The sequence below is a fragment of the Uranotaenia lowii genome, chromosome 1, assembly GCF_029784155.1.
Source record: "Uranotaenia lowii strain MFRU-FL chromosome 1, ASM2978415v1, whole genome shotgun sequence".
Taxonomy (NCBI): domain Eukaryota; kingdom Metazoa; phylum Arthropoda; class Insecta; order Diptera; family Culicidae; genus Uranotaenia; species Uranotaenia lowii.
The window spans coordinates 114,116,620-114,139,881 of NC_073691.1; the positions used below are offsets into that span (position 1 = coordinate 114,116,620).

The 23,262-nt window shown below is 37.1% G+C and overlaps 1 protein-coding gene across 1 annotated transcript in view; it reads right to left on the reverse strand.

Annotated features, from left to right (window-relative positions):
• LOC129739023 (homeobox protein homothorax) overlaps positions 1-23,262 on the reverse strand; it is a 46,405-nt gene that overhangs the window by 19,097 nt on the left and 4,046 nt on the right. Inside the window, exons 2-3 of the mRNA XM_055730396.1 lie at positions 13,057-13,307; positions 6,166-6,307 (exon numbers count right to left, since the gene is read on the reverse strand). Coding sequence (XP_055586371.1) covers positions 6,166-6,307; positions 13,057-13,307 — 393 coding nt within the window. The remainder of the gene's footprint in view (positions 1-6,165; positions 6,308-13,056; positions 13,308-23,262) is intronic.

Below are 23,262 nucleotides of genomic sequence, written 5' to 3' on the forward strand. Positions count from 1 at the left end.
AATAGATATACCGGGCAATAAAGAAACAAATCTAACAGCACGGAGTAACAAACAATCGTTCATAGTAAATACAAACAACAATGTGACTTTTTCCGTACAGAGCATGTGACGGACTATTATGATCGTAAATCAAAACCCCTGAACCCAGTGACGTACCTACTGGCTTTCGTTTACCACACTATAAACTTGGCGCGGGATCGGAAACGGATCGAGGTAGCGGGGGTGCTGCTTCGATATCAGTTCCGAATGGCCCTGCACACGTACTACAGAGTTAACATAAAATGTGGTGAAAAAAATCAATCCAACAAACGGTTTTATTGGCCTGGGGAAATTAACATATTTTTTATTGGGGGCCTAATAATTGCCAATGTTTAATATGCACATATATGAATCATTTTGTCGCTTCATCGAGCCAACCCGAACGAACCGGCTACGATAACGGGTGGTGGTTATCGTTTTTTCGGCTAAGCGCTCGAACACACTACTAAATACCTGTCTATAGGTAGATAGATCCCAATCCGAATCCAATTTACCGCCTTGGCTAAGTGACTGCACCGGCTCGAGCTTTAAGTCGATTCCGAAGAAACGCCTCGCAACATTTGAAACGCAATATCGCATGTTGGAATGCAAAATTTTGGAAACACTCTCGTGTGTTTATGGTTTTTGGAGCAGCCGATGGTGTGATCTATCTAAATTCGAAGGCGCAGAAAAGAAGAACATTTTAGATTTCTAAAGGATACCGCCAAGATAAGGTGTTCCCTAGGGCAGTTGATAAAGCCAAGTCAAGAGTTTTTTTTCTTCATAAAACCGCAGAGTTCAATGGCAGATTGATATTTGTGTCGACATGACACTACACTTTCTGCCCGAAGGAAGAATTGCCTGAACTCTTAAAAAAAAAATTTTTTTTTCAAATTCAGTTGTCTTGGTCCTGGTGTGACTTTATAGATTTAACATGTTCTATTTTTCAGCGTTTTATCGAAAAAGAACCATACTGGATCTCGGTACATGACGAGCTCGGCGCTACAGATCATCAAGTAAAACACTATGCATGAGTTTCGATTTCACACTGAAATGCTGGTCCATTCCCTAACAACACGGCAAACACGGATCTAAAATAATTCCAACATGTCTTTTGAACGTTTTTTTTTCGCACAGTGGGATACACGTACAGTTTTTGGTATTTCAAGAATGTTTTCTCATTTTTATGTGAAATCCTTCGATCAAACATAAATATTTGTAATGACCTTTAAAATAATATTTTCAAAGGGCAAAATGAGATAAAAACACTTCAGATTTTTTTTTGTACCATAGTCTCGACCTTCCCGCGAAGACGCTGGTTTGATGATAATGAATCTCCCGTTTCTAGTCCTCACGGCAAAGCACTTCTGCGATGATACTTTATACATACATGTCTATGGCAGACCACAGGCCGTCTCCTACATGCGAGAAAGCGAACAAAATTAAATATACGGTTTTCGAGCACATCATCATCATCGTTACTGGTTAGGGGAGAAAAAAAACCTCAACTGTAACGAGAAAGGCATCAAATATAAACCAACCATCCGTCAATCCATCTATTAGAACCCAAGTGCGTTTTGAACAACTTTGTACATTTAGGAAAAAAAATATTTTAGGTAAAATTTTAGGCGTTATTTCAAATTTCACTCGATGTAAAGAATATTCTTTTTAAAATAGTTCAAAAAGATTACAATACTTGTTCAATCGACATTTAACGATCGTGATCTGATACAGAATGGTGGTACGTTTAAATATGATGAGCGGCGGCGCGGTAACATAACTTTTGCCTTTTTGCTGCTGCCGCTGACACGAAATGATCTCTGAAGATCGTGGTTCTATTTTGGTGAAAATATTTGGTAGAGTTGAGTCAACAGCCAACAGCCAACTTAATAGAGCTCAAGCAAAAACACCAGAAACAAAATCCGACGAATTCCTCATCCAAATAAGTGGGAAAATACAGCCTTTCATGATATTGTACGTAACGTGTACCTATTAGTAATCTTCTTCTAACTATTGGTGCGTCTTCTTCCACTCCACGGAGACCATTAAAGCACACGTGAAATTAATTCAATTTAAATTATATTCTTGACACTCTTAGGTTTAACTATCATTTTAATTTAAATCTCTAAAACAAACACGTGCTACGAGGAATTACGATTCATAAAATGTGTGTGAGTGTTAATTTTTACGACAAAGACGCGAGCGCATGATCCAGGCGATTGTAAACATAAAACGACGATACCGCGTCGTTGCTAGAATCGGTTGGTTGTTTTTTTGGTTTGGACGTCTGCGAATGAACATGAAAAAAAGTCCTACATCAAGTTAGCATTGATATTTGTTGATGAACTTTCATTCGAGTTAGCATGTATGTGAACTTTGATTCAAAACAAAGTCAAGAGATTGAAACTTTTTTATAAAAAAGTTGTAGTCAGCATATTACTTTCCGAATGACTTATTGAAAAACAAACTGAGTATATCTTGAATTATGAATGAAGAAATTGCGTTCGTTTCTATCAAAACGTGATTTCAAATTTTATTTCCCATAAACAAGCAACAAAATTGGTAAATCGAAGCTCGGCAATAAAAAATAGCCCAAAAAAAGAATTACACTTCACCTAGCAATGCGCTAGATTGCAGTGCTCACCTCTCCCTATCAGTGGAAATGATAATCACAATAACATGAATCTAATATTTGAAAAAATCCAGTGATTCACAGAACAAGCGATAAGAAAGTACAAGGACTGTTCTTTATCATTGTTAGTTAGCGTTGACCAAAAAAAGGTGCTATCGTTATCATCGATTTCGTACTCCAAAGTACTGCTACCATATTTTTTGATAACATTCGGTTGGTGCGTCGTGGCGACGAAAAAGAGGTAGAAAATTGGAAGCTATGAGCCCCCGAATCGAATCGAATCGTACCACAATCGCTCGGTCACCATGGAAGTCATCGAGGTGAACAATATCTGTCCTATTGAATTTGATTGATAATGGCTTTTTTTATACGAAAGCCCCAGGATTTGTTGTGACGAGATAGAAGAACCACTATGCAGCAACACTATGATATTTAACATCGACATGTCCGTCCATTGATAAAAGTTTCGGGGACTAAGTTGGATCAGAGTAAACAGATTCATGAGTGGCATGACGTTGTCAAACACGGTTCATGGCACACTTATTTCGCCAGTATTTAAAACAAAATTCAAAGCCTACTTGTAAACTGGATTTATTATCTTTGCAGACTAGAAAGTCGTTGAATCACAAAACAAAAATTATACCATTCTTCCAAAAGATGGTAGGCAACACGAAAATCAAAAGGTAGGGAAGAAGCCGGCTCAATATGTGCGTCTATTTAGCGGAATACTGATTTAATAAAATATTACATCGAATATGTGTACAAAAACTTTATACACATGAGCAGGCATCTGTTTTCTATACATTGGAGTATTTTTTATGTTGAAATGTTCTTCAGTTTTCGAGAAAACGATTTCATTATAACTGTTGTCTAAAATGCCGAACATCAAACCTTACGGGCTAAATGCGCCAATTCATGTTTCGGGCGAAAAACATGATGGGAGCATACAAAAACACTCTTTTATTCCACTTTTTTATGATTTTTTTTTGTTTCGATTATAGTCGATTTACCATCTTTGTAGCATTCGCGACTTTATCAACGTTCCAGTTGGCGGACAAATATTGCAAAACTTATCCGGTACAACTGTGTTCGATATTTACTCTTGGGCTCGAACTCGCTGACATCAGCTCTTTTATGATTATCAAAACCTTCATAGAAGCTTAAATTTGTTTAACTTTAAAAAAAAGTTCATTTGAATAAGAAACATAAACCATCCAAGTTTTTGTGTTGAGCTGCTTTTCGTGTAATTTTTAAAAGTCAAAATATTACATGAAAAGATATCGAAACCTTGTATGAATTTTTAAATTATTTTGTGTTGGTAAATTCATCAAATTTTTCAGACGCATTTAGGAAGACTGTCCCCTGAATTATGACTGAAAATCAATAGCATGAGTGGTTGACTTCGAGGCTGCGCTAAACACAGGGAAATCAAAAGCTCTTGATATATTTAATGCAACAGTTATCACCAGTCAGTCCTATTTTTAAAACATGAAAATAGAATAGGGGTTGCTGCTGCTGCAAGTTATTGTTTTCCTACCTTTTTATGAGTGTTTTCATAACGATCCTTCATCTTTTCTGCTCATCAATGCCACTAGCAAGCGAGCGATGCTTGGTGGTAATGATGGCGATGAAACTTTTTCCTCCCTTGTGTACGGGTAGTAGTAACCCACGACATCTGGCCGGATCAAATCGGAACACTGCGCGGCGAATCTTGGTATTTCTTTTTTTACATATGCGTATCACGAATCTGGCACTTTGAGGGTTGCGATATATTGTTATTTTAGTACCAGTCGTCAGAGTGCCAGGGAAGCGCATTATCCGTTCGAATTGAAACGACTCCAATTATGAGGATAAAAATAATAAACGTTGAAGCTCTCTGGTGCAACAGGTTTGGAGGACAGATACCAGCATAATTGAATTGGTGGACACCGCATACAGTTTTGATGCAAGTTTTTTTTCAGTGCAATCACAAATGGTTTATTTGCGTCAAGCATGCTAGCAAATTTAAGTTTGGTATTACAGAAGATTTCGTTCGAATGACAGAGGTTTCAATTAACAGCTCGTTGTTCCGGGGAGTTTTTGTGTATGGGAGAGTGGGGATACTTGATCCCATTTTCTTATTTTCACGATATCTTTTTGAAAAAAAAAATATAAACTCACACCCTTTCACATTTTCCGCCAACGTGTAACTTCAAGTTTCTATGCTCCAAAAATTAGAACGATACTCGAATCCGTAGATGAACTAGAAGTATTTTCGTGGGAGTAAAAAAAATTGCGATATTTTTGAAGTTAAGGAAGACTTGATCCTCTATTGAGCGAGACTAGGTCCTTTATACAGGAAGCTCTTATCTTTGGAAAGAAATCAACAGATCCCCAAAATAAAATGTCAAAGGACTATTTTGGTCATGTTTATTCTCATATCTCAATTTATAACTGTCAGAAGAAGAAAATTCTATAACGTTATCTCAACCCTATTGACATTGCATACTTAAAGGCGCTATTTTCTATAATTAAGAGAAAACTTAATTATTTCAGCCATTTTCTTCAGGCAGTGTTGTTTAAATATGAGTTATTGGATAAATATTAGTAATCTCGTAATCCGCAATGATCACGATCCATTCAGAAGAAGAATATACCGTTTTGAACTCTAGGGATCAAATGTACCCATAATCAACATTTTAGAAAACTTTTTCTGAAAAAAGTTGAGAAAATATGGTATAATGAAGTTCATATTATACTCTAACGATTGATATATTGGAATAAATATTTTTGTTATAATTTTTTCATGTAAGGAACATTTTGAAGCGATGAAGAAAGATCTTCTAGTCACATTTTCTGAAATTTTTCAATAACTTCAACAATTATTGTGTTAAAATTTTTCGAGCTTTAAGTATTGTTGGCTTATTCCATTTGGCATATTTTTCCAGAAAATTTCATCTTTGTAAGATATTCCAGTTACGAAATATAGCTAAGGAATCAAATATTCCCAGGAATATTAGAGTATATTAGAGAACTTATATAAATAACTTCATTAGGCAGAACTTTATCGGTTGATTTTAGCTTTTTAAGGCTTTGCTGAACGATTTACGACAAAGTTCGAGTCATCTTTTAGAGTGACGGCTAGTTTAAATTTTCGCTCTTAAAAATAATTTACAAACGAAATGTTTAGCATTTTCCCCTTATGTTTTTTTTCCAAAATAACACGTAACAACTTTCCCGTCACTTCGTAGACCGTTTGGTGGCGAGATTATGTCAATCGATTATCGAATACCGCACTGGTCCAATATCGTTCGTAAATATTTCACGTGCGCTTGCTTGAATAAACAGAACGAACCAACAACTCCAAACATTGTGGTATCGATTCTTATCAATTATTCGTTCCAACGACAAAAAATCGTCCATAGTCGTCGATATCAGTGAATACATCCATCCGATGAATGCGGTGTGATAAGTTGCCATGTTCCCCTGCATCCAATCCAGAGCAGAGCAGGGCCTGGTTTGAGTCCAGAACTTACCTGTTTACTGAATACTGCCACATCTTCGCTGAAGGAATCTGACGAACAGACATCACCACCTGCCACACCTGGTTCTCGCGGGGTACACGTCGCTAGTTCACACTTTTCGAATATCAGTGCCAATAGCGGGAATAGCGGGTGACTGGAATTAGAGCGAGAGAGAGAGAGAGAGGAATAAAATCGTATTGATTACTAACGTCGAAAAACAATAGATAATGTGTTGAACGAACTGTGTAATATACCCAAAAACAACGATACAAGCTCCTTTTCAACTTATTTCATAAAAGCCCTAGAAACAAAAACAAAAATGGTTATGTTTCAACCATGGAGAGTTCAATTAAATGAGCACGCGTGCAGATGCCAGGGGCAAAATTTAAGATCGGAATGCCGCGAACTATCTTTTCTAACTAATCAAGGAAACAGCATTGAGTGTAGAATAAATTTCAATGATATCCGTTTGTTCAGATCAACGATAACAAGCGCCTTATTCTCTATTAAGATATTATAGATAAAAATACTAGCACGTAGTAGGTGTTCCGGCTAAGTTACAGTTTAAACATCATCCCAGACCTGTTCATAATCAGACCAGCAAACTGTTTTATTTTTCCAAACACTGAAATCATCAGATAGGCTGTGTCTTTCTCCAAGGTTCGGATTCATTCAAGAATGAAACCCAACCAAATCACTCTGGCGCATTTCAGAGTAAACAAACCATTCCAGCCGCACAACGATGTGGATACGAACCACAAAGAAGAAGACGACGGGCCTAATATAAAACAAACTGACGCCAGGATTTGTAAATATTTTGGTAATGTCACTAAATATTGTACTTTTACCATATGTTTACGTAATTTGCGGGATGGTTTCGTATAAATCCCAGAAGTGCAGTGGTCTTCTCGTAAAAAAGATGCCCAGCAATGCAGGAAGTATGTGGATAAAGAATAGCATTCATTTATAGTAGAGTGCCGGAATAACATTTACTCAACACAGCAGCGGAGGGCGAGAAAAAAAAACCAGCGAAACTGTTGTCTGCTGTCTGGGCGATTGAAAGCATCAACAACCTTACATACACACACAGACAACGTCTTAATAATTTCGGTGGCGTCTGGATGCTACCGCGCGTTGCGCATCAGAGCTTATACCTAGTAGTTAAGGGTAACTTAGTGACAGAAGATCCAAATCCACGTCACTCGGTCAGCGCCTTGATCGAATTTACATCTATTCCCATCGTTATTCTTCAGCGGCAGTTGTCTCAGCTTGACAAACAGCTAGCGCGTGATGAAATAATTGATACCATAAAATATATATCATCTCATCTCGTTAACTGTCGTGATTAAAACAAACAATAAAACTATATGATCTCTCCACCGCTTGGGTCTTGTTCTTGGTCTGTTCTTGATTTTATGGCATTTAAAATCGAGCCAGACGGTCTGCATGGGACGATTGTAATTTTTTTTAAAGGTGAAATCTTCCCATCCCAGCCAAGCCGGAACAGCTGCATTGTTTGGCTGGCCATCTCCGGGAGAACACCAAAACGGACCAAACAATTTTCATCTCTATATCTCGTTTACGAACTGTCTCAAATGACGTTAAAACATTCGATATAGTTTGACTGATGTTTTCTCCTCTCTGTGGCAACTCGAGACTGTTTCAATGTGCAGCAGCATTTCACAAGAGCTTCAGATGTACATACTGTCTTGTCCTGTATCCGACACTCTATAGGACTGCACGATCCCGTTCTTCTACTCTCGTATGAATTAAAATAAAGCGATATACACCGGCAAGGCAAAACACGCGTTAAAACAATGATCGTAAAAATTTTATTACCATTTTTTTACTCCTTCAGTTTTACAACGCGAGGATGCGCCCTCTTACCGTTTATGTGGTTTTATCTTAAACACTTCAACCGACAATACACACACATCGGCCGGCAGGATGACGGCTTTGTCCACGTCTTTTCGCGCCCAAGCTATTTAACTGGTGGAAAAATCGGTCACGGAACGGAATGCCCCGTCGTCGTCGTCGTCCATAAAGGTAAGGGTCTTTGAGGCTTCTCCGTCCGTGAGACAACGTTGAATGGAAATCGCTTACCACACTACTTTCCAGTAGCCGACATGCAAAGATCCAAACAAACCGTATCAACTCGAAGTATGGAAAATTAATGACCAACTACTAATGAGGTGGTAGTTGAAAATACAAGATTTTTCAAAATAATGTTTCAATGAAAATGAAGTTTTTTTTAACTATGTCAGGGTGGCCAGCGAGTTTCCATTTTCATATACTCGATTTTTCCCGGTTTTTTTTATTGAGATTTTACGATGTTCCCAGTTTTCAGGGTTCAGGGTTTATTTTACCAAAATAAGATTTTTTTTTTTGAATTTCAAACGTAAGGTTATTCCTGTTTGTTGGGATTTCTACAGAAAATAGTTTCAACAGATTGAAGTTCAAAGGAGTAAGAAAATAATTGAAGGCCTTAGAATCAGAGGGGGTAAAGGTGCCAAAATAATCAATTCTGAGTTAAGTACCTACATATACCAATCGATTCTTCATATCTCAATCTACATTTGGTACAAAACTCTGATGATTTTGTCAACATTTTTTCGAATGACTTAAAACGATGATGTTCCAATAAAATATCGCATATAGAATTTGACTATTAAGCTCTGGTTTCTCAATGCTGAAATATAATCATCAACAATTGATTTCAGGTGGATTACGGATCTATAAATCAAAACTTTACTGTAAGCTTTGATTCATAATTCGAATTTTATTTTTATTTCTTAATTCTATTCCGCTTAATATTCTAAAATTTTGTTTTGATTCTTGTTTCGAATACTGAGTGAATTTTTTTATTGAGTATTATAAAATTTATGTATAACCTGAGTTCTGGGTGCTTGATTTTTAACTTGGCATGTTTATCTAAATTCTGAGTTTGAATTTGCAATCCTTCCAGAAAAATTGAAAATCGTAATTGAAATTTTAAATTTGAAGTCTTATTTAAAATTCCGAAAAACTTCTAGGACTTGAGTTTGCTTTTCAAATTCGCTTTTTTATGTGATAATTTCTTAATGTGATTCGTAGCCCATAGAATTTGACGTTCTGGATTTTTTTTACATTTTATTTAATGAATAAAGAAGGCGATTACCAGACAAAATGTATAATAGAATCAAACTTAAAATTGATATCTCGATCTAACTTTCGTGGATTTAATAAATGAATCTAACATGGTGGACACTCATTTTCAATTTTTCTGTTTTCTTGCATTTTTTCCCGCATGTTCTCATGAATTTCCGACTTTCAAAGGTTAAAAATTGAATTTAATTGTAAAAATATTTTTTTAAATCATATGAGAGATAAGTTTTTCGCGCCTTCGCCGCTTGTCAAAAGTTTTATTTTTCATTTTTTGACAAATTTATTGAAAGTGTATGACACATTATACAAACCAAAAAAAATGATTTTATCAGATTATCATATCATATTAGATTCAATACATTTATTTAGGGGAAAAATAATCTGTCAAGAATTTTCCCAGCTTTGATTTGGAATTCCAGGTTTTTCTCCGGTTTTCCCAATCCAATTTTCAATTCCTGATTTTTCCAGGTTTTCTCGGTTCGCTGCCCACTCTGCTATGCCTTCGGGATCTGTACGGTCTATCACCGTTTTAATTGTTAACATTTAATCGATCCAAGCATGCCGGGAACGTAGGTTTACAGACGAATAAAAGAATTTCAACCATTTCAAAGGGCTCGTGATATAGCTCAGCTGGCAAGTCTGTTGTCTTCTGAGCAGATGTCCGCGAGTTCGAGCCCAAGAGTAAACATCGAACACAGTTCACACAGTACCGAATAAGTTTTTCAATAACGATCCGTCAACTGCAACGTTGATAAAGTTGGGAATGCCATAAAGATGGTAAAACGACTATAATCGAAACAAAAAAAAAACATTTTAAATGATGTGAATGTCTACAGGACTCGAGAGGGAAAAACGGAACCCGTCAAATGGACGGTTTCTCGTAAACTAAGCCTGCCAGATTGCCCGGTTTTATCCGGGTTTGCCCGGATGTTTAATTCTAAATTTGAGAAACGTCTAGTCCGGTCCGGTTGCCCGGAGTTTGTTGAAAAAAGCCTAGATTTTTGCCCGGATTTATTCACTTTAATTGCCAAATGAAACAAAAAAGAACAAATTCTGCTAAATGTTTTTTTTTATTTATTCGTCATATACTTAATTTTCTGAGCTTGTTTTATAAAAATTATCATGAAAGAATTTTTTGAAGCCGTAAATGCCATTTAAAATTTGCCAATAAGTTTTAATAAAAAAAAAGTTCTAGTTCTATTTCTTGGTTTTTATTGAATAATTTCTGGGTTTAACGAAATTTTTTTCCAGGTATTGCTCGGATTTTTGGTAGATAATTTCTAAATAAAATGCCCGGATTTTGTCAGCATTTTAGACATATCTCCCTCTGAGATAAGCTTGTCAAATTGTCCGATTTTATTCGGAAAAGCCCGGATATTTAGTAGGTACACATTTTAGGAACAGTCCGGCCCGACCGGATTGCCCAGATTTTGTTGGAAAATGGCCGGATTTTGCCCGAATTGTTTTCACTTTATGTACAAAAAGTCAAACCAAGTAACTGTGAATTTTCATTTTTCTGATCAAAAACGAAAATTTTTGGATTAGTTTTGTCAAAATAAAAATGAACGATTCCATGGAAGCCTAAAATCCAATTATGTGTTATGATAGAAATATAATGTTTCAAGTGGTTATTTTTTCTTGATTCTTATTCTTTAATTTCTGAGTTTTTTTCACGGATAATGTCCGGTTTTTGAGTTGAAAATTTTAAAACCAACTTGCCCGGATTTGTCAGGGCCTGATACTTGCGGGAAAGTTTATGACAACCATACTCTAAAAATGCGTTGTAATTCTACATACAAGTTTAGGAAATCTGAGTTTCCCTTAATAGACCCCTTAATGGATAATGATGGACCACTAAAGAATAGTAGATATACATATGTCCAATCACATCCTTACAAGGGTGCAAAAGCAGTCAACACGAATCGTATCATCCTTCATACGAAATTTACAACCGAAATGAAGCAATATAGGTACTCGAAGTTCAAACCTATTGAGACCGGAGGTACGCTTCTCCAGTAAAAAGTAATGCGTAAAAGTTAAATATTTGTTGACATAAATTGGTCACTTTTGAGGTAGGCAGGCAGGCATATGTTTGCTTCCAAAAGCGGAAGGCAGAAATCTCGAGAGAGAATGGAGAATAGAGAAAGCGAAGTCCAGCAACCTGAGTTTGCTCGAAAAAACTTGTATCGGCAAAGAAAATTCAGACTTTTTTTTATCATAAACACGGGGACCACAAAACAAATATCGAGGCTTCGGAAATTCATCTTGGGTATTTATTTTTGTTTTATACACCACCACCAAGCGCTGCACAAACATGCTCCCGTTGTTAAAAGTCAAACATCTAGACAAAAAAGAACAGTCGAATGAGCATTCATCGAACCAACAACCAACGACGACAACAACAGGGGGCAATAAAGGTTTGTTTATTCTTATTAATTTTATTCCGAAAGGTGTCACACATGGGACCAACAAAAAAGTAAAAACCTTAAAGAAGATTCCCCTTACACATTGTGCTCATTCGTCTGTCGTCCGTCTTCTGCAACAACCTGACGACCTGTTCATCGACTGCAAACGAAAAATAAAACATGATAATAGCTCTAATGACTGCAGGTCACTCCCCAATGTTTTATTTTATTTCGTACTTTTTCCGTGTGGCAGAATGCAACACGAGAGAACAGTTGCAAGAAAGTCCAACAAAAAAAGGGATGATGATTGAATAAAATTAATGGGAAATAAAATTACGATTATCCCGAACATATTGAGTGAAGTTTTGGACTTTTGTTTTTTCTGGCCGACTTTCAGAGCGCAAAACTAAAAACGCGCTATCGATTATACCTGGCCTGGGAAGGAATACAATCAAGATGCGACAGCTGTTCCACGAGAGCTGTTCTAAGGCCTCCTCAAAAAGGCAGAGTACAACAGGAAAAGTCAAAAAGGGCCAAACTAGTGTCAGAGGATTATAGCAACCTATCATCAACGCGTGGTAGTCTTTAACACACCAGAGTTTGTAGGTATACCTACATATTTCTCCCAAAAATTGCACACAGAATCGTCAAAATTGTAAGGCTCTATAATTAATGTTAATAGATTGATCACAGTGTTAGATCTCTCTCGCTTGCGGTTTCACCAACGAACTTGACTGACTGGCTGACTGACGGGTTTGCTTGACTGCATCTCTTTCCCTTCGACAGTTTGACTGCTGTCCTTAATTTAATATCTGTTATTATGGTATTTTTGGATAATCGACTTTATCTTTTGGGTGTGCACGAATCCCGATTTCATCTCGCAACCGTTCAAAAAATGGATCCACTGAAGACTGGTCGGGGTTTTCTTTTTTGTCTCTACTAAGAGGCTAAGAGCGGACCATTCAATTTAAGCGTATCCTCGGCACTCAAAAGACTGTAATTTTATAAATTTTCACAATTTCTGGGCTCATAATTAGAAGTGCTGATGTTTGTTTCTTGGTGTGTTTTTTTTTTTACTGAATGTGTATTCCAGGCGGCAGAAATGCAGTCCGGAAACAAATGATTTATGGGTTTTTAATACGTTGCTTAGCTGCTAACCAACACGACCTGCATTTAACCGAAAAGGACACCGAAAGTTTTGTGTTGGAAGAAAATGTATGCTTGTCGCTTCCAGAGCCGGCGAAAGGAAGCAACAACATCAACGCGAGCTAACGAGGGGGCGGGCTTGATTCGTTTTTATGGGCAGTCGCGTTTATTACTGGTAAAAGAGCGATTAAGAATGTCGATAACTTACCCATAAATAGCTTCTTTATCACGTTTATGCACATCTGGCTGAACTGCGCCCATGTGACTGGTGGCTGGTGATACATGACTAGAGGTTCCATGATAACCGTGCATTCCGACTGATGCAGCCGCAGCATGGTTCATGTGAGGTGAATGATGTGGAGGTAAACCGGACAAACCCGGCGGCCTGTGACCTGCGTGAGGGTCATACATCGCTGCAGCCCCACTATCCATTCCGTAGCCGTGTAGGCCATCGTCGTACTGTGAGGTGGAAAAGAGACAGAGAGAGAAAAAAATACGTTTTGTTAAGAATAATTAGGCAAAAACACATAAGTATGCTGTTTTTGAATTCAAATACGGCTCTCGATAAAGTTATTAGAAAACAAAAATCGATAAAGTAGAAAACAAAAAACTAAGCAACTTCCCCAACACCATATAAAACTTCTCACATTCAATCATATCATCGACTGAATGTCAACCACTCTAAAGGTAGGAGGAGGATAATTGTATGCACAACTGACAGCGTTAATGATCGATAAATACATTTTCCGGCATTGCTCCAGCCAGTGGATCTCGTACTTTACCGTAATCTGTTCAAACTGGATGGCTCGATACCTCTGTCTGAATCTAACGACGCACCATGGCAAATGGCGTTTCTGAAAGTGGCGAGGCAAGTGGTAGTGGAGACAAGTGAATGCTGCTAGGCGCCAAATACAGCACCACGGGCACATGGGCAGGTACACACTTATCTCAGCATCGCACCTAAATTAATTTTTCTGTCATAAAACTTTATTGCCCCTTTCGTGTGGGTATGACGGACGTTCTAGAGATGTATGTATGTGTGTTTGGTTGTCTGTATATGAATCTCGCACTAGACCTAAAGGGGCGCCGCGCCATAACTGAAAACAGTGCAACTCTCAATTTAACCGGGAGCATAAAGCTGTAGTAGAATCCATCATCTTCGTTCCGTGCCATCACCAACAGCATCATCATCATCGTCATACACTTTGATGGCAATAACTGTTAGTTTTTTTTTGTAATTTTGACACTGAATTTCACGAACAACATTTATAATTTTTGATAGAAACTCTTCAACGCAATCTCACTTACCGTAGAAATTTTAGTAATATTACAAAATCACGCAGCCCGCATTCTCTTTATCGTCTACTTTGTCCGTGTAAGAGAAAATCATTGGACATTCCTAAGGTTAATTGTTTAGTTATTATTATGACCGTTTCTCGAAAAATGGTCTAAATTTGCTTTTGCCATTTAAACAAGTCTATATCATAAAAGTGGATTGAACTATATCCTATTGAGTTATATTCGATTTCGATATCCTTTCCTGATCGGGTCAATGTGGGCATATCAAGAATCCATTTCTTAAGCCCGTTTGACATACTACCAATGTGAGTATGGCATAGCTGCTATATTTTGGATCATAACAAATGGCGGCGCATCAGAAACGATCAGTGATGCGATTTGGCCGTTCGTTGTCGATCGCCGTACAAGACGACGACGCTAAAGCGGCGTGACATTAAATGGACCTTAACGGAACGGAACGCATGGTACCAATGTATGCAAATAAATTGGCTCCCAATCCAATGCGGGCTGGCCTCATTGAAGTGTCTGCTGATGTGTTGTGTTGATTTAATTAATTTAGCAATTTATCCATCCATCCAGCCTCCCGAAGAAGTAGGTGCCACCTAATCGAATATGATGTTGTGTCTTCGGATGTATGCGAAAAACTGAAACTGGCGTTCTTCGGTTTCTCTGGATGAAAAAGTTTCTGTTTCTGCATCCAGACGATTGTGAACAATCGATGTTCTAAAAAAACACAATTCTAACAAAACTGCTATATAGCTAGCAGGTTTAAGTTCATAAAATGTGGCGCAGAACAGAATTGTCTTAAATACACGTTTTAAAATTTTCGCTTTCAATACTTTGAGGATAAATAACTCGCAAAAAATAAAATTCTAGAAAAAAAATCGTCTTCAATTTCAAAATGTAGAGCGTGAAAGTTAAGTTTTTTGTTTCGTTTTCATTTGATTCTAGTTTAAAATTACCCCTTAAAGTCCGCAACAATTCGGTCGTCACTTGTACCAAACCATTGAAAAACCGTTCATTTATTCTTATAAAAACATCACCTACTAGTCGAGACCGCAAGATGCACATCTATGAGTTTGAATCAGGATTGAAAGTTTGCGTATCCATTGTACATTTAAAAAAATACTTTGATGACCACATCACAGCCAAGTGAAGTGTGGAATTCACAGGAAACGTAGAAATCATTGAGGCACAACACATTTGACGCTATTGACCCAATTTACATCATATGAAATTAACGACATATACAACACGTTTAGTGCCAAAATTCAAAGGTACTGTTTTAAAAACTCTGAACTTCTCAAGACCAGATAAGAGGGATATTCTTGCGGTGTAGTGCACTGAACTTTTCATGAATAATGGCGAACAGAGAGGGATGTGTCATTGTGTGTGAGTGTGAATACGTCAGAAACCCCTTCGTGCTCATCCAATTGTTGATATAAAATGGCGACTAACCGTCTCTTTGCTCTACCTAGAGCAAAACCCTCGAAAGCACATATAGGAGCAAAGCAAAAAAAACCCATCGCAAGCCAAGCGGAACTATAAAATAAAAGTTGAATTCGTGTATAATTAGTAGGGAAAATGCAAGATAGCGACCCAAATGTAATGAGTGAGAAAAAAACAACACAACGTTCTAGAGAAGACACGGCATTAAGAACCCTTCTTTTGTAATGTACGAAAACTCAACAAACAATGCGAGAAACACAGGTAAAACGAGATTGTTGAACTGACAATGGCATGATTTTTCCATTTTGTGCTGCGTATACCTTTTGATACAACTTCAGCCCAAGCGTGTACCGCCTAACATCATCGTCGGATTCAAGTGCATTTCACCGTTGGAAAATGGCGCTTGAGATTGGTTTCCTTGCGAGAGGGTAAAGTTATTCAAATTTACTTTTGATAATTTTATTCATTCTTTTTTCCACGGATGAATATCACAGAAAATGTTTGATATAATTTCTAAACTTGCGTAATCCATCTGGAATAAAGTCAGCGCTGCACTGAATTTGTTTTACGAAATAGTAATTGAATCATGTTCACTTGGCCGTATACAGCAGCGTATATCGGCTTTCAAAGTATCGTCAACAGTTTCGCTGTCTTCCAGTTAGCACTTCGACCCGAATGCGATGCGGACACTCTACGAAATGACAATCAACGACAGCGATCATTTCAGTTCAGATGACTCCCTATTCTCATTCAATCGCACGGACGACGAAGAAGAACCCGCTTTAGGCCATTGGACCTTCTCATACTCCAATTGTTCTAAATTGTTCAATTCTCCAATCCAATTCACTTCGGCCGCATCCCGTGCTCGTGATTCATTTAGCAGCCAAATCATGTATAAACTCCGATTCACGCGGTCTCTCGGCTCGGCACCCAGAACTAACAACCAGAAAACGCACACCATCCCACCATAGTAGGCCATTACCACGCAGTAGGTCTCGCCGGCTGTGTTGTGCTTCGTCCGCTGGCTGCGCTCGTGTATGCCTCCTTTGATCAAATAGATGAAAAATTTCAATTGATTTTAACAATGTTCGAAAACTGTCAAATCATTTCACACTATATCATCGTTTTCATCAAGCGTCGAAACTAATCTTTGGATCGGCACAACTGAACTTTGGGTTTATTGATTTTACTCGGACTTCATTTTACGCATTTTAATATTTAAATATAAGTAATCAGTGTGCTGCAGCGGTGGAAGCTGTAAATGGATCGTAGCTAACTTTTCAAGCAATTACCAGCTGAGATTTGTTTCTTGAGATGTTCACGGATAGCGTTTCTTGGAGTAGAAAAATCGCTAATAAAAGATCTGTAACGTTGTTGTTGAACAAGCAAACTTCATAACATGCCGTCGCAGAAAAATTGTTACCGCGGATATTCCCGCCGCAAAACAAGGACAAAACGCATGCGTATGTTTTCGTTTAGTTCAAAACTGGTACATGTAGACTACAACTGACTGACCCGTCATCGAACCATGAGCAACAACAGAGCCGTCGCCAATGAGCATAGTAAAAGCATCAAAATGGAAAAAATAAACCAACGCCATAGAAGGCGGCGGCATACGGTGTTGGCATCCCATCGCATCGCACCATAGTCTACAGCTAGTAGAGTAGAGAGCGCAGAGTACGAGGGATTGTTGTGAAGAGCCGCGACAGACGAGAAAAGATCATTAATCAATTTTACTATACGGCCATTTTGAAATTCATCACCCAGAAGTTTGAGGAAGGTTCATAATTTTGGCAGTCTAAACGTTCCATGAAAATTGTAGCGTTGACGAGAGTGCTGAGCTGGCGGGACAAATTCCCATCGACATGGATTGTGTTGTATACACTGATTAGATTAATGCAATTGCCTTTGTTTCACAGAATGAGGTTGGAAGAGTTCAACAATTGACACATTAAATCGAATGTTTCCGCCATCAAAAAACTGTACCCTTGAATACGTTTTTGACGTACTACTTAGAACTTTTTTTTTTATAGAAACTCAAGTTTAAAACTTGAAATGATACATGGGAACTACGAGAATGCGTCATGAAAAAATCGTTATTTATCCAACCTACAATTGAGTTGAGACTTCGGATTTTACAACACATTAGATAAGATTGAACAAGTTTAATCGTATACTTAAGCGTAAAACTACGAGACAATGAATTGATGGAGCGCAAGACGATTTAACCAGGTCTAGCTCTCAATATACAACATTAACAGCTTTTAAGATGTGAAATACGTACGTACGTAGCATCGTCACACCGACTTCGAAACAATAATAGCGGGCTCCCGACGGAGCTTTGTGGCCGTTGTTGGTTGAATGCCCTTCGAAAGAGGAGACTCACTCAGTGCTCGGTGGGATGATTCATCAAAATCTGGCATTTCAAACGTGGAAAGAAACGTGTTCCAATAATAATAATAATACGGAGATAGGGGAAAAAATCAATAAACTGCTTTGACCGAGAAATTGAAAATTGAAATTTTATGAATGCGAACAGTTACAGGATTGATTGAAAACACCAATCTTAAAAGGGAGAGAAAAAAACAACTGTAAACTAAATGGATTTTAACTGATTTCAATCGAGTTGCATTGGTGTTGGATTTTATGGTTAACTCTCTGATCAAAATAAAAGAAACAGTGTACAATCAAATCAGGTAAAACAATATTCAACAATCCCTTTAAAGGTAATTTTTGCATGGCTATCACATGTAACCTTGTGATACTGTGGGTTTAATGCATACCGCTTTATATTCAGAATATTTTATCAGTGTCAGAGAAGCTATTTCAGGTGATTAGAACATATTGAGTTGAGGCTGTGTGGAACATGTGGAAGAACGTTAATCGAAAAATTATCTTTCGGAATTCTCTAGTCACACCTCAGCTTCTGGGTTTTTTTTTCCAAAACTATTTTCAACCAGTTCACACACCGAGATTTACGACCCTTCTACTAAATATGATTAGTAATGCGCATAAAAACAGTTCGACACCCAAAACAACTCATAAATCTATCCCTTGAAAAAAGGCCCATTCTTGTCGCCAGCAACATCGATAAAAATTGTCACGTGAAAAGATGTGCACAAAGTAGTTCTTCCGCTTCATTCCACTCAGCGCAGCATTTTCTAGGGTAAATTCAATGCGTCGGATTCCTCATTCACAATTAAAGAAATATTTTTTTTTCTACATCCCCTAGCTGGTAGACCAGTGCAAAGAAACAGAATAAGCCTCGAGGAAATAGCAGGGTAGCTTTAATCGATCGAGCTGGAAAAGCGCACATCGAATCCTGCATGCCTACAGTGATTCAAACTGGAAATTCAAGGGATCCGGGTTTCTGAGCAACAATGCAGGAACCGAAACACCTTGGCACCGATGCACCGATGGGCTGGGATACATTTGAAACCGTACGACCGGGTCTTAATTTTTTTTTCTTTGGGGAAATCCGCACAAAGGACGAACAAAAAAAATCTTATTTTTGCTCATTTGTTAGAAATACATACAGCAACAACACACATTTGATCTTTGGGAACGCAGCAAAAAAAAAGGTAAAACCAAGACAAAAGCAGCAAAGCGAAAAGGGATTAAATGCCTTGCCAAAAATCGACATCAGAAAACTTCTCAATCTGCTCTTTTGTTGCTGATTTTTGTCTGTTTGCTGCTATAAATACACACAAACCAGCAGGCAGTTGTTGCCATTTTTGAGAAAACTGAAATTGGATTTGCATTTTTAAATAATGGAGATTAAGCTCCGGAATCTTCGGGCGCGCATTTGGATGTGTCGGGCCGCGCAGCTTGAGACCTTCAGCATATTCGAGAACGATAATTAAGAAGATTGAATTTTCCGTCCGTTTTCTTACTCCACGTCCACCACCTCGGCCTGGCTGGAACAACGCTCGGTAAGCTAAGCTAAGCTATAAGCGCTTAGTCGTATCGAACGAAGGAATGTTAAGTTTGAGTGAAACTCAAACATTTTGTTTCGTTGTTTTCGCCTGCTGGATTCTTAATACTTAATAGGCACAATGATGCAAAATTTGTATTTGTACCCCAACGTAGTTGAGACTGAAAAAATGTGTCTGAACCCGATCGCTTATCGTTAGTGGTTGATTCATCTGCGAATGGTTGGAACGGCATGTCATAAACTGCACAAATCAAGGTCAAAAAGTGTGATTTTTTTACCTTATGGATCGGAAACTATGTACTTTTCTTAGCCAAATTTGGGCTTTACAGACTGTATAAGAGTGGACAACTTATGATCAACATTTAACACCCAGTACCGAGAAGGGAATCGAACCCATGCCACCAGTATACCAGCGATTACCGTGTCACCGAGTAGGCGTTGACCTTTTGTTGTGAGTCAACGCAAGTGTTTTCATTTGGATATGGGAAAATCTTCTATAGGTCTCTCGAACTTTCCACTAAAAAGATCACCAACGTTCAACAGAAGACTGCAATCGTTAGTCTTTGTGATCGACAGAAGTGAGTTTCAACTTCCACGGTCCCGATTGAATCACAAGAAAATGGAAGACTGAAAGGAGCGAAACTGTCCGTAAAGAAATTGTAAACCGAAAATCAGGAAAAAAAATTCTTTAAAACTAACTATTGAATGCTTGTTGAGTTTAAAGGTTGGTTTGGTAAATAAAACTTCATTATCAAAAGAGTATAGGGCTTTTGCACAGTGCTTTAGTATAAGTAAGCTGTTGAGCAAACAAATGTGACAGCCTCATGTTAAATGAATACAAATAAACGAAAGAAGAATATTTTTTGAAGAATTTATGAAAACTATTGACAATTTTCTTATGTACGACACATTTTTCAAATGCTAAAACATTTTTTGACTGTTTTGTGATTTTTTTCCTGATTTTGAGTGAAGTTCTTTAAAAAAATGAAGATTTTTTACAGGATACGTGCGTTTTTAGTGGAAGCAGGACAAATATTGCCCATGTTTCTTTATCAATTTCGTGACGAAAATTCTTAACTTCATTTTCCTGGTTCGAATTTTATATGAATGACCCGTGAACAAAGGATTTGGAAGAACCGTTTAATGTGCTTTACAATGATGATTGGCTTATTTTTCATTTTGTTTTGCTTGGTTTCGCACTGATATCCAATAAAATACTCACAGCATCGTTTCCACTTGTTTAATTCGAAATATACTTTATGAATGTTTTTTTTAGAGAAATTGAGGAAAAACCAACATTTCAGTTAAATTTTGCTGTTTTCGCATATAAAAACCTCTGATGTGTGCCCAACAGACCTCTTGTATGTGTGTAGCAAAAGCCCTATTTACAACTGTCTAAGCCTAACAATAAATCAGTATGATATAACACAACTTCGACACATTATTTTTCACCTGAAATAGACATCGTATTGAAATCACCTAAATTTATTTCAATAGCTTTGTGTTATACAACAAACAATACTTTTGTAATAATTTTGGGAAATTTTCCCTAAAAATTTGGCTAGTTTCTGGAATTGTGTTTCCAATTTTTCTTCATAAAATCTGCCAATGATCTAGCCAAATACAAAATCATCTATAGAAAAAAAAGGATAAGAACACTTGACACTTTAATTTTTTATTGGAGAACATCAGCAGGTTTCAAATCTTATTTGACACTTCCAAAAAAATTGTTCTGATGAAATAAAGTCACTTCATTTAATTTTTTGTTCAATTCTGCTAATATGTATTGTGAATAATGCCGGGCATAATCCAGGCATATTTCAACGATATCTGGGCAACCGGGACTGACCAGACTCCTTCCAAATTTTCGTTTCATTATTCTTGCAGTCCCAGATAAAACTAGAAAAACTGGAATTCTTGAGGCTATAGCATTATTTATGAAAGATGATATTAACCCGATCGGGAAAGCATATCAAAATTTTACCTCTAACATTACTTTTCTATCAAATCTGGTTATAATTTTGTATACAATGTTTTTGAACCTGTTCAAAATGTTCAGTAAAATATCATTTGTATACAAATATTTTATGTTTTGAAATTTTTAACGACAAGACAATTTTCAAACCCTATTGATGAAAATTCGTGTTTATTTTAACCGGGAATTTCATGGTTAATATGGACATCTGTGTCAACGTATGAAAATGGATTGCAATAAGTTTGTTAGAACAAATTCTTATAATTTAAGTTTCGGTATGGATCACCCCAGTAGTGCAGCATCATAAAGTAAGCAAATGATACGAGTTTTGAATATTTTATAGTGAGTTCGAGATTATAGAAGAAGAGTTTTGGCCAAGCGACACGAACATCATTTGGAACTAAATTTAAAAATGGATAGAATTTCACATGTAAAAATTATTGAAAATGATCGTCGTCCCCTCTATCATCTAAAAAATTGAAAGAAAAATATATAGCCTCTGTTAATGAATGAATGATAAAGATTTTCAGAAATCGTTTCATTTGTGACTTGATTGTTATGATCATAACCGGTTTAAAAAATAAACTTTTACAATAAAATATTCTATAATTTTTAAATTGATGCTTTGAATAACTCTAAAATTTTAGGCAAAATTAATAAATCAAAATATCTTATTAAGATAACAAAAAAAAAATCTTTATTTTGATCAGGAGTTTCATTAGAAAACTTAGGCATTTCAGGAGATGAAAAGAATCGGTTTCAAGTGGTGACATCACTTACCAAAGTGATTTCCAAGCCACATCACCTTTACCCTCAAACACTCAGTGATCTGTGGAAGGATGGCGAAAACCCGGTCTTTGCAAAACAAATCATCACATGTGTGCTGCACTTCCTTTCCTCTATGGACTAGTAGTCTATACGGACTTGGCCGGCCTCGTTATGCGTTCAAGCACAGAACATGCACAGTCAATTTTTGCCTCATTTTCCAGCAAAAACGAAACTGTTGGAAAACTCCAGCAATCCAAATTTTTGCTGGAAACCAGCAAACATCCTCCATCTTGCTAATATTTCCACCACTTGAACTTCATTGCTGAAAACCAGCAATCGATCTGTCAAACTCGCTTTTGTTATTTTTTTTGGTCTTATTATTTTTAGCTAAGCACGATGTGTTTGACTCCATGTTCCAGCGATGAAGCACTTAAACCAAATGTATATATGTACATATTTACGAAGCGACAAAGTATTTCGTTAAAGAAACCAATAATTTTTATTCTTAGTTCAGGTGGAACATGCTGTCCAATATTTGGCGAAAAGCGGTCAACCCACTAGCAAGTATTATTTAAATTTGTTATAAAAATTTTCATAAATGTCGCACAAAAAAATTAACAAGCAAATTTCTTTTTATCAATATGAATACCATGGGGGTTAAAATTTAAAATATAACTTAGAATCCAAGAAATTCCGGTTGTTTTGTGAAAGTTTTAAGTTTATGAAAGTTTGCTGGAAACCTGCGGGACAACATTTTGCTGGTTTCCAGCCAAATAAAATTTGCTGTGTATAGACGGCAAAATTGGCTAACTGGCAAGAACCGCCTGGGTTCTCACCCCAACGTAAATATTCAGATATGATAACAATATTAGAAATTGACTATATCAACGAAGAAACGAAAGAATGCATTTGAATCACGATTTTCAGATACTGTCAAAAACCGTATAAGAGTATTGAAAAAAGAACTGCACTTAGTTTTTTCTTAAACC